The 17600-nt window shown below is 38.3% G+C and overlaps 1 protein-coding gene across 1 annotated transcript in view; it reads left to right on the top strand.

Moving 5' to 3' along the window:
• Positions 1 to 3046, top strand: part of LOC120573488 (pyruvate carboxylase, mitochondrial-like) — a 68113-nt gene extending 65067 nt beyond the window's left edge. Inside the window, exon 14 of the mRNA XM_039823243.1 lies at positions 601 to 3046. Within this exon, the coding sequence (XP_039679177.1) occupies positions 601 to 750 (150 nt within the window). The 3' untranslated portion in view covers positions 751 to 3046. The remainder of the gene's footprint in view (positions 1 to 600) is intronic.
• Positions 3047 to 17600: the final 14554 nt, after the last annotated feature.

Here is a 17600-nt window from a genome sequence, read left to right on the forward strand (position 1 = left end):
AAACTGAATTTTATAAATGTAAAGTTTGGCTTTTTAGTACCTTGCTTTGAGGAAGATATTTTTTATTTAACAAAAAAGAAACCTCTGAAGACAAGCAGTTCTACAAGAACTCTGCCTCAACTAAATACTCTGTTGGTAAACGAGTGGTTTAAATCAGAATGTGTCTGATCAAAGTAGAGAATGAATTTGACTAGACATTCTATGCAAACGTTCAGTATTGAACAGCTTCCAACACTCGGTCCAATACCCAGCTCTAAGATGATTAATTGAATTTTTGTTTGTGGTGCTCACAACACTGAAAATTAAAATTTTCAACAGGGACACTGTCAATTTCAATGCTTTGAACACCACAAATGAAAGTCCATTCACCTCCTGCATACAGCTATGTTTGTAATTTGAGTTAACATACCCTTTAAATTGAAACTCACATTCACAGTAAGTGTTACTGGCTCTAATAGGGTAAGGCTTGCATTTATTGTTCCTAACGTTTATCCAGAAAAAAGAATTCATGGCCGATGCTTTGAGCACCTTTTTCTAAATGAAGTTGAACTTTGACTCATGGTTTTAATGCTCTGTGAACTGTCTTTACAATCCTGAAAGGTGGAGAAGGGTCAGCCGCTGTGTGTCCTCTCGGCCATGAAGATGGAGACCGTGGTCAACTCCCCGGTGGCCGGTACCGTTAAGGTTGTCTATGTCACGGCCGACACCTCCCTGGAGGGAGATGACCTGATACTGGAAATCGAGGAGTAGTGTGAAAGAGGAGGGAGGGGGGTGGGGTGTGGAACAGGGAGGATTTAAAAAACAAAAAAAAACATAAGACATTTTGGCTCCCCATTTGTACATTACGCTAGGGACACAAAATGAAGCACATATCCAGACACCTGAATGGTGTAAATAGTAGATGATATGACAATCCTAAATAATATATTAATTCCTTATTGAATTGAACCACAAATGAAACAATTTAGTTCCCTAAGTGTGGTGATTCGGTCAAAACAGTACATCTCTTAATGTCCTGTCAACTTGTGTAAAATAACATATTTTAGGAAGACATAAAATGTATTGTGAGACATTCCATTAAGTAAATGCTAGTCTTAAACGTGATGTACTACAAAATGAGCTAACCATATGTAACACTAACAGGTCTACTTGCAATAAAATGCCACAATTTCCATTTCTATGCTGTTGGTGTTGCCTAATATATTTAGAGTGCGTAGGTGAAACTTGATATTAATGACTACTTAATCAGCAGGGTTCAGACGGAAAAGAATAGACTTGAGGATCATCAAATAGAAACAATATTTTTGTAGCATGCAAGACATTATCAATCTCTCACATTAGTCATACTGAATTCTCAGAATGAGTCACTGGTAGTATTTAAACTAGCTTTTTTTTTTGGTAAGACAACAAAGTAAACATGTTTACCCAGGGGCTAAAGAAAATAAATCACAATCTTTTGTCCAACCTTTTAAAAATATTTTCACAAGAAGAGAAGCACAACAGAAAAACCGTATTCTGTTACTGTATCAGTAATGATAGATGGTTTATTCTTTGAAAGATCTATGCTGGCTTTATAATCCCTAAACCATAAATAGTGACATTGTTGAAATGAAGCTGTAGGCCATGTTGGAGACACCAAACAGGATTAGAGATGTGATTTGTGTTTCTACAAAGTACCTCTGTTATAGTTGGTTTAAATGTGGCCCATGTGGATCATTTTAAGAGGTGTAAAGTCACAGTCTTGAGGTGTCTCTGGTGTGATGTTAGAAAAGTTGTCAGTGGAGCAGCGCCACCCTGTCTTTTCAGAAGCAGGCAGAGATTATGGTGAATGGTCTTCTGACTGCATGGGGATTTTAATGCTAGGTGCAAAAGGGATTACATGGTGGCGTAATGGAGGCATGTGGCATTTTCTGAGGCTCCGCTGATTGATTTATGAATTAATTCTGTCAAATGATGTGAAATTAGCCGGACTAATAAGAGACTCTGGAGACTTCTAGTAGCAGCACTCAGCTTTATATTTCTAATGTGTGGGGGGGGGGGCCACATTTTTAAGACTAAGTCATCCAGAGCTGAGAACACAGTCTAAATCTTGATACACACTGATGCAAAAATATTCACACTTACACTCCCAGCCCTTGAGTGCTGCCTGGATCAAAAGCAAACAAAGCCAAATCCACCTCACTGGGGTATGGCTATCTCCAAAAGATTTAACAGCAATGCAGCGGCACCCTTAGTCAGCAATGTGTTACATGATCTAGCTCTGCCAGGCCTTTTAATCTAGTTGAAGGTCTTGAACCTGAAAGTGATCTATGCTGAATTGAATGTTTAGCCACCCTGACCAGTGAAAGTAGACAGGAGAAATTGCCTAGTTCACATATCAATTAAAGTAGGAAAGGAAGGGTCACAATCTGTTTGTAATACAGTGAATGAAGTGTTTGGGACAGTGAGACAGAAAAGACCCTACAACAGGTTACTTTCCCAAAACGAGTGGACAGCTTTGACAGAATACATTAAGCAAAACACAAAAATTGAAGTTTGTACTTGGCTGGATTGTTTTCAGCATTTGTGCTCCATTACCTCACAGAAAGAGTCCCCTTTTGAACTATGCATCAATACTGAGCAGTGATGCTGCAGTTAATTAGAACACTGATATTTCTCCTCACTCACCCTGCTCACTGTAGCCCCTGGTTTTATCAATCTGTAAGTCTTTTGAGCGAGATGTAGTTGAACTAAGGGATTGTATGAGTGAGTGTTTTTGACAAGCTGTTGCACAATAATGTAAAGTTCCCTTCTCCTCCTCTCCTTATTGGCTGTCCTTGTCTAGCTCCATTGATCCCTCCATTCCCTTCTCTCAACAGTGTAAATTTGCACATGTAAGATGACAGCATCAACTCATGCAATAATGTAAACTGTATCGCACTGTTTCTATGTCTTAGCCAGCAGTGAATATAACACAATGCTTATGACAATGTACTACTCTTCAGTGTCTTGGGGGGGAAAAAAAGAATAAATTGGAGAAAAAGTATACACAGCTGGAAAATGTTATTTGTTTCAGAAAGGGGGATATAACAATGACCTGTTCTTGAGCTCGCACTCAAGAGGTGAACTGTCGCAGAGTAAGTAGAAAATCGGGTCTGTGACATTTGTTTTCTATTGTTTTTATGAAAAACTGTATACTCTCAAGTTTAGCAGGTATCAATACCTGCAGATTCATGTTTATAGAATTTCTATCAATGTTAAAGTTTCCTTTAATTTCTAAATTATCCTACTTTAATCATTTTTCATTTACTGAAGTAGCTTACTTTAAAAAATCTAGTTATGTTTAAGTCCTAGGAAGGATGAGCTAGCGTGAACAAAAAGAAAAAAAATAATGGTTCTATCTGTACTTACAAATAAAATTAACTAACAATCTGCAATGTGTTAGTGTGAACTACATATTATACACAGACAAGAATAAATTCAGAAGAAAGACTAAAGGCCAGCTGTAGTTAATGGTTTTCAAGATCGTGTGTGTGTTTTCACACCTAAAGGATTATTAGGAACACCTGTTCAAGTTCTTGTTAATGCAATTATCTAATCAACAAATCACATGGCAGCTGCTTCAATGCATTTAGGGGTGTGGTCCAAGTCTAGACTATCTCCTGAACTCCAAACTGAATGTCAGAATGGGAAAGAAAGGTGATCTAAGCAACTTTGAGCGTGGCATGGTTGTTGGTGCCAGACGGGCTGGTCTGAGTATTTCCCAATCTGCTCAGTTACTGGGATTTTCACACACAACCATTTCTAGGGTTTACAAAGAATGGTCTGAAAAAGGAAAAACATCCAGTATGCTGCAGTCCTCTGGGTGAAAATGCCTTGTTGATGCTAGAGGTCAGAGGAGAATGGGCCGACTCATTCCAGCTGATAGAAGATCAACTTTGACTCAAATAACCACTCGTTACAACCGAGGTATGCAGCAAAGCATTTGTTTGGATGAGCTACACCAGCAGAAGACCCCACCGGGTACCACTCATCTCCACTAAAAGTAGGAAAATGAGGCTACAATTTGCACAAGCTCACCAAAATTGGACAGTTGAAGACTGGAAAAATGTTGGGTCTCATTTATAAACGTGGCGTACGCACAAAACGGGAGTGAAAATGTGCGCACACCACTTCCCCCGCAATCACGTTGTGAGTTATAAAAAACAAACTTGACGAGAGAATGTGCGGTCCTCCACGCAAACTCTGACCCATGCATAGGCCTATGCACATTTTGGAGACAAAATAGGAATTGGCGACGCAGATGGTGAGGTGGTTAACTGAAGTCAGACTGCAGAAAGATGGGAATAACTATAAAAGTAAAAAAAATAGAAGTATTGATGAAGTACCTGCACGAAGAAAAGTGTGTTTGCCTATTACGCTTTTGTCCATCTTCAAGTTGTATCTCGGGGTGGGGGATACCACTAGTTGATGCTGTGATTTTGGCAAGGTGTTAACAATCACAATATGTTGTAAACAGAAATACACTGTGCGACCCCCGTGCGTAATGCTGCATGATGGCACTGCTGGCCCTGCAGGAAGACTACGCCAATGGAAGAATCAGTGCCGTAATGCCTGCCATTTTGGACTTATTAATACATGTAGTTATAGATCAGGGTTCCCTACACTGCAAGAACAGGCCGAAATTATAATTCAATTTGCAGCAATTCCTGAACGTCTGGAAGTCTTTTGCTTTTTCTCCGCCAGTCATGATACGGTCTAACAACTGCCAGTGTCATTCATACACTGGTCAGCATTCACAAGGTGCTTTACATTGACTACTTAAGGTTAAAAATGGGCATGTACAGGGCGGGATAAGAGGCTGATCCACGTACGCACACTTGTAGGTAATCTCTGATTTATTAAGGAAAAATTGCTTACACGGTTTTATAAATCTGACTTTTTGGGGGGGCTTTTGGGCGTATATACACTTATCCTATGCACAGTTTTATAAATGAGACCCCTGGTCTGATGAGTCTCGATTTCTGTTGAGGCATTCAGATTTTAGAGTCAGAATTTGGCGAAAACAGAAAGAGAACATGGATCAGTCATGCCTCGTTACCACTGTGCAGGCTGCTGGTGGTGTAATGGTGTGGGGAATGCTATCCTATCAATATGGGCCAACATTTCTAAAGAATGCTTCCAGCACCTTGTTGACTCAATGCCACAAAGAATTAAGGCAGTTCTGAAGGTGAAAGGTGGTCAAGCACGGTATTAGTAGGGTGTTCCTAATAATCCTTTAGGTGAGTGTACATATATACAGTATCTCACAAAAGTGAGTACACCCCTCACATTTTAGTAAATATTTCATTATATCTTTTAATGGGACAACACTGAAGAAATTACACTTTGCTACAATGTAAAATATTAAGTGTACAGCTTGTATAACAGTTTAAATGTGCTGTCCCCTCAAAATAACTCAACATACAGCCATACAACCATACCTAAATATTGGCATGGTTTTATGTCAGTTAGCCTAATAGCTAGTTTGATTTGCATTGAGACATGATTTTATGGAAAGTACCCCATGCCAATCTCTAGGTATGGTGAAGGGCATGTGATGATGTGGGGCTATTTTAATTCCAAAGGCCAAGGGAACTTTATCAGGATGCATAGTATCCTGGATCCATGAAATAACAATAATAAAATCTGCCTGCCTCTAGGGGAATTTAACATAGGGGTGTACTCACTTTTGTTGCCAGCGGTTTAGACATTAATGGCTGTATGTTGAGTTATTTTGAGGGGACAGCACATTTACACTGTTATACAAGCTGTACACTTAATACTTGTTGTAGCAAAGTGTAATTTCTTCAGTGTTGTCCCATTAAAAGATAATGAAATATTTACTAAAATGTGAGGGGTGTACTCACTTTTGTGAGATACTGTATATATATTTTTTTATCACTTTTCGACATACTATACTATGATGTTTTTGTGACTTTTTCGACATTCTATGATTTTTTGTCGACATACTATACTGGTTTTTTTTTCATTTTTGACATACTATGACTTTATCACTTATCGACATACTATACTATAACATTTTTGTGACTTTTTTCGACATACTATACTTTGACGTTTTTGTGACTTTTCAACATACTATTCTATGGAGTTTTTTGGACTTTTTTCAACATACTATACTATGACAAAACAACAATGAACAAAACTGATCAGGAAGGCTGGCTCCGTTATTGGCTGCAAACAGGAGACATCTGAAGCTGTGGTGGAGAGAAGGTCACTGAACAAACTTATCTATCATGGATAACCCCGACCACCCTCTCCACCCCCCACTGGTCCATCAGAGGAGCACCTTCTCTAAGAGGCTCCGACAGCTTCGATGTCGCACGGACCGCTAAAGGAAATCATTCCTACCACAGGCAATTATAAAACGCTAAAATACTATAAGTCTAAAAAAGTGAAAAATGCTATAGTATAATATGTCGAAAAAAAGAGGGGGAAAAAAAGCATAGTATGTCTAAAAAAGTGATGAAAAGCCATAGTATAGTATGTCTAAAAAAGTGATGAAAAGCCATAGTATAGTATGTCTAAAAAAGTGATAAAAAAGCCATAGTATAGTATGTCGAAAAAAGTAAATAAAAGCCATAGTGTATGACAAGAAAAAGTGATGAAAAAGCCATAATTAGTATGTCAAAAAAGCCATAGTATAGTAGGTCGAAAAAAGTGATAAAAAAGCAATAGTATAGTGTCGACAAAAGTGAAAAAAGCCATAATATAGTATGTCGAAAAAAAGTCATAGTATAGTAAGTCGAAAAAAGTGGGGGAAAGCCATAGTATAGTATGTCTAAAAAAGTGATAAAAAAGCCATAGTATATGACAAGAAAAAGTGATGAAAAAGCCATAATTAGTATGTCAAAAAAGCCATAGTATAGTATATCGACAAAAGTGAAAAAAGCCATAATATAGTATGTCGAAAAAAGCCATAGTATAGTATGTCGAAAAAAGAGGGAGAAAAAAAAAAAAGCATAGTATGATGAAAAAAGCCATAGTATGTCTAAAAAAGTGATGAAAAGCCATAGTATAGTATGTCGAAAAAAGTGATGAAAAAGCCATAGTATAGTATGTCGAAAAAAGTAAATAAAAGCCATAGTGTATGACAAGAAAAAGTGATTAAAAAGCCATAATTAGTATGTCAAAAAAGCCATAGTATAGTAGGTCGAAAAAAGTGATAAAAAAGCCATAATATAGTATGTCGAAAAAAAGCATCAATTCCCTGCTACTTGAAAACAAAGAAGATAGCTGCTGCTGGTGGTGAACAGGAAGACTGCTGGAAGTCTTCGAGTTAAGCACTGAAGATTCTTAAAAAAGGAAGATGTGGTCGCAGTTTTGCCGACAAAAGTTTAATCTATCAACTAACGTTGTTCTGGTTGGCTACAAGTGCAGAGGGAATTTGAAAGACAACCGTTTATCCCGCCCCTCACCCTGCCAATGGTGAGTTCCCAGACGCAACATCTTGATGTGGGTCTGGCTTTTCAGGCTAGCATAATATAGTATGTCGAAAAAAAGTGATAAAAAAGCTATAGTATGTCGAAAAAAGTGATAAACGTCATAGTATAGTATGCCAAAAATTCATAAAAAGTCATTATCGTGTGTTGAATAAAGTATGTCAAAAAGTAAAAGAAATCATAGAATAGGATGTTGAAAAAAAGTCATAAAAGTCATAGTATAGTGTCGAAAGAAGTCATAAAAAGTAATAGTACAGTATGTCAAAAAGTCATAGGTCTATAGTGTCTAAAAATGCCAAAAATCTCATAGAATAGCATGTTGAAAAAAGGCAAAAATGTCATAGTATGTCGAAAAACATAGTATATCAAAGTCATAGCATTGTATTTTTTAAATAGTCATAAAAAAATCTTAGTATAGTGTCGAAAGAAGCCAAAAATGTCATAGTATAGTATGCCGAAAAAAATACCTCATAGTATTGTATGTTGAAAAAAAGTTTTAAAAAGTCATAGTATGTTGAAAAAAGGCAAAGATACCTCATAGCATAATAAAAAAGTCATACTATAATATTTTGAAAAAACTCCTTGCATAGTATGTCGAAATCCCCAAAACATCAGTGTAGTTTGTTGAAAAAGTCATAGTATCTTATGTCCAAAAAAAAAATGCTAGTTGACATTCTCCTGCTCATGTATGGAACAATGCATCACCTAAACCATGCACGGCATGTTTTGTCACCACTTTGGAAACTGGGCTGACCAGAGAGGAAATGTTGCTATGGTGCCAGGATGAAAGAATAGCTTGATACTTCCTCATCATATTAGATCACAGGGGTGGCACAAAGGATGTTATGACCCACTTGTCAGATGACTTGAGTGACAGCTTTAATTAAGAAAAACATAATCACATTTGCATATTTGAATAGAGAAGTGGAAGATAACAGTCTTCCTGCTATGGCCTTGATTGGTTTGCTGATCTTACTGAACAATTCTGATGGTGGCATATGTCACGTAAAGCTTTAGGCCAGCTACACTGCCTGCGTGGCGTGTCCGTCTCCCACGTTAACAGGTTAGAGCTTGCACACTGCCTGCGTGAGTCTCGGACGCGTGATGCAAGCGTGTTGGAAGCATTTCCAGTTAAAATAGAATACAAAAAGATGTTTATATGTTATTTTGAATAATTACATTTTGATGTTTGAAAGGCTCTAGGTTTTGACATAAATGTAGATATGTCATTTAAAAAAATAATTATCCATTTTCAAATATTGCACCTGTCAATACAGAACGAAATATTCTGTAGCCTATACTGCCGACGTCTTTGCTGTAATCAAATCAGTATATATTTATGTTTAACATGAAGTATACTACTCTTGAGTGCAGTAAATCAATGGGAAACATACATGTGTACAGGCCATGCTAGTAGCAGCAGCGCCGCGTCTGACACGTTTCTGGTGTGCAAAGACCGAAAAATCCACACAGCCGCCACGCTCATGCCACGCAGCCAGTGTGTAGCCGGCCTTAGTGTGTAGTTTCTGTCAGCCCAATGAGGAATTCTAAGTAATGACAACAACACAATCTTCTGAACATAGCCATACTGAGAAATACAGAGAGAGTTGTGTGGAGCTGATAGTCTTAATTAGCTTTGTAGAAACTCATTTGGCAATGGCTTCAATGTAACGGACGCTCATTAATATCAAAAATGTACGCACTAAAGCTTTAATTCATAATGTTTTAACAAGATTTTAGTTGAGTGAAAAGCTGAATTTCATCAAAAAGGTACTATTTAGGTGGAGATTATCAAGGCTATTTCCACAAATCACCCACATGACGTTTTCTTCCGTTTATGTGCCTTTCAATCAGAATACTGAATGTCAGACTCTTCACATGAAGACAGCAAATGTCACTCAACTCTACAGTTTTGTGAAAAATAATCTTTGTACAATTTATTGTGCTGCCCTTGCTTGAATTATTATTTAAAAGTCAAGTGAAATATTAAATCCAAGCACACATTTATGAATGGCTTCTTGTGGCTTTCACATTCTGTCATGCATGTGTGCAAGATGCAGCCTACCGATGATTGGTGTGCATTAAACACACACTTACAAGAACAACAAGTTCTCTCTTAATGAGGCCTCTGGTGGCTTGCTCGTGATCAAAGCAATAATTTGCGTTTCAGTTGAATATTTATGCTGTAATAATGATCACATTAATTGAAGACCTACTAATCTGCAAATACAGAGTAGTCTGTGACCATGGCGCTAGAGATATAAAGTAAATATTGAGAGACAATCAGATTGTTGTGAACGTTTAATTCCATCACTTGATATGTGGGACAAAACTTCAAATTAAGTGACATTCACTTAAAATCTTAAAAAGTAACAAACTGGATTTGGCTTTCAAAACGAGGCTAAACTATTGTATAGCTCTTACGATACCTTTTGGAATTGACATCATACCCGAGTTGAATGCGTTCCATTTAAGTCAGATTTTCATTGTTTTCATTAGCTTTAGCCAGGTTAGCCATTGCTACCAATACTAGTTGATAACAGCGCATTACGCATTTTTTTTGTGCATACAAATAGCGTAACATCTGTTCAGAAGATGGACAGCACTGTGTGTACGACTGATTTAGTGTGACACAAATAAGACAGAAGTGACTGTATGTTACCACAACTGTTGATGCATGGAGCAGCCAAGTTGGAATTTTAGCTCGGGGTACTCTGTGGTTGTCAGAGTTCCGAGCTCGGAAATCTGCAAATAACAGTAAAATGTAGGCTAGGTAATAATAAAAATTATTCATCACAATTTCTTATAGCCTTAGTGACATCTTCAAATTGACAATCCAGAATCCATAGTGCTCAATTCAGGTTGCAACTAATGATAAATTATCAACTAATTTGGAGATTATTTTCTTCATCAATCAATTATTAATTTGATCTAAAGGCAACAGTCAAAAGTCTAAAGTTCAGTAGTGCACTATCACATAAAACAAAGAACGTTTAACTATTGACAAAGTGGAACTAGAGGTTGCCTGGCTTGAAAAATAAACAACTGATCGATAAAAAAAGATATCTGAAAAATTTTGATTGCCAATGCCAATTAACTGATTTATCCATTTTTAAATTGAGTTCAGAGAAAAGCAATACCATTAGAGAAGCCTTAAAATTATAAATGACTTAAACAAAACAACTTGATAATTGATTAAACATTTAACCAATTAGTAACTGATTCACCATATCAATGTGACATGAAATATTTGCAGAGGCTTTTTTTTATTTTATTTTTTTTTAAATGGAGCACTGCTACCTTTTATAGCACATTACCTTGCCTGGTGAATTAACATCCATCATATCAAAGCTAAAGCTAGTGTGAGCTTCAGATTATTGAGCTACAGTAAAGGTCAACAGCTGCTCAGATAAAAAGCTACAGTGTTCTGTGTCAAACATTTGGACATTTGGCCACTGCCAGATAAAACCATGTATCTATGTAGCTTTTGCCTCCTTCAACTGACACTGTGCCTCGATGAAATGGGTCAAGGACCTGCTTAGATGGAGTCTCAACATCACAAGAGAAGCAAAGTTTTCATTTCCCTGGGTCCTGAGGTCACAGACCAAATTTCTCATTTGGATCCCAGACTGAAACTGTTTAATAACTCCTTCCTCTAATCCATACATGAGTGTCAGAGTTCAAATCCCCTTTGTGGCTTCCACTTTGCTCATCCCTTTGTCCGCTTTGCCACTGTCCAAATGAACAGTAAATACCCACTGGGGAGAGCCGGGAAGTCTTGGCAACATGGCGTGTCAAACACCTACTGAAGAAGCGCTGTGGAATACTGGCAGAGCCGTGCGGCAGCAGCTGGCCGAGGAGCCAACTTTTTATAACCCGTGCATGAGTCTCTTACATGGGCCACAGGGGTCCGCTGCTCTGTTGAGGTGCAACTTTCCCCTCTAATCCCTTTGCTGCTGTTCGATAATCCCTTCACTGCTAGCTTTGCTGCTTTCTTTGCTGTAATCTTCCTGCCTGAATAAAGAGAGAATAGACGAGGAGGTGGGGCTACATAGTGTCCCAGACAGACAGGATGGACGGCTGTGTCATTCTCTAAGCTTCCCGTCAATCAGCACAACCAGGGTCTTATCCATCCAGACACAGGCTCTGCCAATTCACCGCTTTTTTTCTGGACTCTCCACAAAAAAAGATTGGAGATATCAAACTGAATTATTCTAATCGCTGATGTGAAACGGATGCTAAATAATGCTGAGCAAATCCAATAGTCAGATGTTTTAAAAGCACAGATAAATACTGAAAATCACGGTGTAAAAGCAAGAACGAAATGAAATACTACAATGTCAAAAACACCCAGTGAATCAGCAGCACGGCATCAAACACACATCACTTTCAAATGAGGGATTTCGAGCACTCGCTCAGCAGGTGCGGTCCACTGCCATCTCCATTCCTTTTCCATTACTCCCTGTTCAAAGATTGCTTGTGGGGACAATTTTCCACCTGTCTGAGAATCAGGGGCCAGGGGCTTGCAGGGCAGCAAATCCTCCCACCCTGCATGTCCACACAGAAATGTCCCTGACGGCACATCTCATGTAATGCCAGCATTTGGCTCTGCTCAGTTTCTTGATGTGATGATCTCATAATTCGCAGGGGCGCATGCCTCAGAACGTTTGGGATGTTGGCACACTTAAATGACAAGAAGCGAGAAACAGGAAACTATCTGCCTGTACTTCCCTTCCCCAGGCTCAACGTCATCATTAAACACTATTGGCAGCACGGCAGCGCATCACAAAGCCAATGGGCAACCTTACGAATTAACAATTCACACATCAATTAACCGGACAGATCAATGCTGCGTGCTGACAAATTAAATTTCATTCAATCTGATGAATGCATCAAATGATGGCCAGGAGCTAGCTAAGACATGGATCATTTCCTATCGCCCCTCCAGAGTCAATCTCAAGCCCTTTTGATGCTACAGCTACTGACAATCTGTGTTGATGCAAGCATATGTCTCTGTGTGTGTGAGAGGAATACTGGAAAGGAAGAGATAGAGTGTTTATATATCATGTGTGATGAGACAACTCATTAAGTACTGAAACTGCTCCACAGAACTGGTTAAGCCCCGGGTGTCAGAAAGGGCAAAAAAAACACGCACACGTACACACACTGATGCACTTTCTACTTCAACACACAGAGGCTTTAAAGTGTGTGCTCCTTTGTGCTCAAGTGCAAGTGTGTGCGTGCCTGCAGTGTTACGTAATTTAATTACAAAATAAAGTTAACTGTAATCCGTTACCGTTATGTGGACTTAAATTACAGTTATCAATGAAAATGTTCATGATTACATTGGGGGTTACGTCTGAATATTTTCTGTAATAAGTTAGGCTATATGTTGAATAATATTAATTTTGTTGCTTTGCATATTTTTCCTGTGCACAATGTCTTCTTTTGCCATTTTTGACAAGTTTGATGCTGTTCTGATGCTTTCGATTGGTTCTCCTAGCAACGTCGAAAATGTCGATGTCCAACCTCAGGAAACATCTGCAGGGATGTAAGTTAAGTTAGCTTTAAAGTAACTGCAAGCAGTCTTTAAAACCTATAGTGCGCAACAATTTTTTATTAATTAACGTCCGTTACATTCAAGCCACTGCCAAATGAGTTGATACAAAGCTAATTAAGACTATCAGCTCCACAAAACTATGTATTTCTCAGTATGGCTAGGTTTACAAAAGGGTGCAGTCGCGCGCAGAAGCTTGAATAATGCGTTTTACGTCACCGCTGAGAAAGAGCAACAGCAACGGTGTTTTTTAATCCACCATTTCCTCCTTGGCTACTAGCAACTCGGGGGAGGGGTGGGGGTGGTGTGTGACCACCGGAGGGTTGCGTCATGTTGACAGTCTTGTTGTCATGACTTAGAATTCCTCATGGGGGCCACAGAAACTACGCACTATAGCTTTTAATAATACACACCAGGAATGTGTACAGCTAACGTTCTTTCTCCTTACTGGTGACCTCACATACTGGTATGTGAGACACACACACACACACACACACACACACACACACACACACACACACACACACACACACACACACACACACACTTTTATTACGATTTTAAACCTGTGGTCACAAAATGATCTCATATTGCAAAGAGGTGCTGAAGTCGGACTTTATGGTGGCTATTTTTGAAAAGTAAATGATTATTATTATAATTATAATATATAATTATAACCATAACCCCTTAATTCATTTGACAAAGGATTTTAAAAAGGTGTTTGACAGAAGTCAGGGTTGAGTACTGCTGTAAGGTTAACACTGACTGGTTTAAACATTTGAAATTTGTTAACAGTTGACATTCAATAGAAATTTAGAAAATTATTTAAAAAGTAATTAAGGGTAACTTGGAATTGGTAACCTCTTACATTTCCAAAGTAACCTTTCCCAACACTGCGTGTCTGAAAGTGTGACCTCTCTTTGCCACTGTGGGCTTATAGTGTTCCAGCTGGAATCAAAGCACTGCAGCAAATATAAGAGGGAAGCTGAAGAGCAGAAACAGAGACACACACAGTCAGACAGGGACGATTCAATGCGACAGAGGCAGAGCGAGCTAACAGAGGGGAGAGGAGAGCGGCTCAGACTGCGGCACACAGCCGAGACAGGAATTAAGGAATTAGAAAGCAAAGAGAGAGGATCACTCATTTTTATATTCATGTGCGTCAGAGACACAGTGCCGATCATCAGATGTGTGTTTGTGCATATGCATTCTCTACCTTGGTGTCAGAATATTCCACCCGCTTGTTACCGTGGCAACAAGTGGGTTCAGAACAAAAAGCACGTTGTTCCAAAAGAACAAACAGTCCGAGCGGACCCTTTATAACTCTCAGCTTCTCTCTTACGCACAAACACGTCAATGCACCTTCTGTCCGGCAAGTGACAGGGGAAAATAGGAATATGTCCAGGGTTGAAACTTGCATATGTGAGCACATAGTCAAGCACAGACATTGAAGGACAGCAGCTTTGAGTTACATCTGGTAATCCAGGCTGAGCATGTGAGAAGTCACACTTGTGCTGGCAGCCTGAGAGCTCCACCTGTGGCAAGTATCAGCTTACAATCGCAGCGCTACAAGATCAGACTTAAAGGCCTGGGAGCTACACCTGAAAACACGATTCCACTATCATCACTAAGCTGGAATTTTTAACAGCCAAAAGTTGGTGCTTTTTGAATTTATGGTGCCTCGGGGTAGCTCAGGCAGGCATGGAGAACATTTCATACTCAAATGTTAAATATACCAGTTCATACATTTGGTGCTCATTCTGTCATAAACAGTGAGTTCTACATCCTCACTGCGACTCCACTGCATGCTTTAACCAATTTAGCTCCCTCTACCTACCCAGCTCTGTCCTGTGCAAGCATTTAGCTATATGTGAATTCATCTTTATCTTAAATTACATATTCATTCATTGTTTAGCTGCAATTAAATCACTGGTTTATGTTTTTGCAATTATCTGACAACACAAACAAAACTATGACAACTGAATTACGAATTCAGCTATAGTGGTAGTAAATATGGAGGGCAGGTGGTGACAGAACAGAGGTGTAAACTGCTGACATTAACATTTCGTAAACAATCTTAGCCTGTCACAGTTTGTAAGATGGTAGCTGTAATTAGAGCTGAAACAATTAAGTTATCAAGCACCAAAGAATTAATTGTGAAAATGTTTACCACTTAATTCCTTTTCTGTTACACATTTTAAAGCTAAGTTTTTAGTTTTTTCATATGACTTGTATGAGTACTGAATATATTTAGACTGTTGGTTGTACAAAAAAAATGTTCATGCCTCATTTAATGACCTGCAGTCATCAGTTACAAACAACAGTGCCTCCCTTCCACCTGGTCCTGCGTCTGAGGACTAACACCCAATATTTGTTGGTACTGATGCCAAAACAGAGAGGAGGTTGAGACGGTAGTAATAATGACAGACCTATTGTATTGTATTTTGAATGTGACCTTGGAAAACATGGTTATGTTCAGAACACTCTCTTAAAAACATAATGTGAAGGAAAAATCTAAACGGTCACTATAAAATAATACATCTGTGGTTTACTGTCCTCGCATTGACAGCATGACATGTCCAGATCAGAAAATTTTTCAGCTGTGAAAAACATCAATAGTAAATGTCTGGTTTTACCTCAAAATCGCAGCACAAGGTCTTCTTTTCTATGTTCTTCTTTTTATACAGAACTTTTAAGTTAGACCAGAAAAAATCTTGAGCTATCACTGTACTATTCATCCACAGCTGGACAGAAGAGGTTCACAACAGTTCTGAGAGATGTCAGAAGTCATCCTGGCGAATCAACAACTTAAGTAGAAGCAGGTGAGGCTCAAGTGGATCCAAAAATAGCTGTAAATAACACCACCTCATCACAAAATAACTCCAAGAAGGCATCACAGATTGATGATATACAACAATTCACTGAAATAACTCACTGGGAAAATGTTTCAGAAAAGCAATAATGGAAAGTAATGGTTGGTCATTATTGCTATTACACGCAATTTCTTGGCTCCAGCCATACTGCTCCCTTATAAAAAGGACTGGGGATGAAACAATTCACTATTACTCTATTAAGACAACCTTAATTTTAATTGGGAATTTCATCTCAATGGCAGCCTGACTGGCCCATTGTCTGACCGCAACACATTTCCTTTTATGGGACATTACAGTAAATATTAAACCGTCTGCTCTTCACATGTGGTTTTATGATTGCATTCTGCTCTGTTTAAAAGGGAGCGGGGTATTTTAATTGGGTTTAAATTGACCTCATTTTAATGTCAGTGTTGACATAGCATAAACATTGCTGCATACTGTACCTATGGTTAGGTATGCAAAGTATGGTTGGTTTCAAAGACTGGGTGATAGGATATAAAATCATAGTTATGATGGATTTTCACATATCTTGATGCCAATAAAGGGGTACATCAGTACATTACATTTCCTTTCTCCTGCTGGCTTATGTTTTATGTTTGTCCGTTACATTTTTGGACTGGATTTTGAGGGTGATGGTTGGTTCAATAGTGGTTCAACTAACAAATCACATAATATTGCATTGGTTATTGTAGACAGTCTCAGTTTATGTGATATTTATACGTATTTATTTTCTTCAAAACTGTGACGTGAGTAAATTTAGTGTCAGGAAGATATTTATAATATCTTGGGTTTATTGTCCAATCCCAATAGTTTTATGACCTTTTAACCCTTAATGACAGTATGGTTCTTCTCCATGTGTCTGCTAAATGATGGTAATGTAATAAGAATTACTACTTTGAAGCAATATCCAAGGCAAACTTTATTATTACATTTGAAGTTTTGCATTATATGAGAAGTCTGATTTGTGACTTAATGTCCCAGTTCCTTTGTATTTCATTGGATTATAGTCAAATCTAACAGAAGAGATTTGTACAGTTCTGATTGTCTAACCTGATCAGGGAGAAATTAAGTCTTTCAGGTACAGTGACTCACACAATGCAAATGACTGTTTGTAGTATATTTTATCAGTTACTGGTGTCTGCTATGAGAATTCAGAATAGCAACATTATATCTCAAGCTTCTGCATGCACAGTCTCAATATTTGATGATGAACACACTATATGCATGTGGCATGCATAATGCAGGGAGACCTCAGGGAACTGTGACATAGCATAGCCTATATCAAACAATACCAAGCAATGAAGCATATTGATTCATCCCCCTGTGAATTATTGCTTTTAGATTTATAATCAAATTCTAACTTTGTGGAAACTGATACTTCCACCACTTTCTAAAAATCTAATTAAAGATTTCTCATTCTGCATACAATTGTTATTGTTTCCATCACAGTGGCGCAGAATACTGTGACCGCTTGTGAGTCATTTCTCCCTGACACACGCTCCTAGTAGCAGCTACAACATGCTAACGCCTACAGTGCAGGGACTGTACAGAGACACTAAAATACATAAAATTAAATTAACAGAAGAAGTCTGACACATACACACATGCTCCTATTGTATAAGTGTCCACAAATTATCTCCTTTTGGAAAGCTTTAGGTGTGATAAAATACCTGTTCAACCTCAAATTAT

Source organism: Perca fluviatilis, chromosome 14 (genome assembly GCF_010015445.1).
Source record: "Perca fluviatilis chromosome 14, GENO_Pfluv_1.0, whole genome shotgun sequence".
Taxonomy (NCBI): Eukaryota; Metazoa; Chordata; class Actinopteri; order Perciformes; family Percidae; genus Perca; species Perca fluviatilis.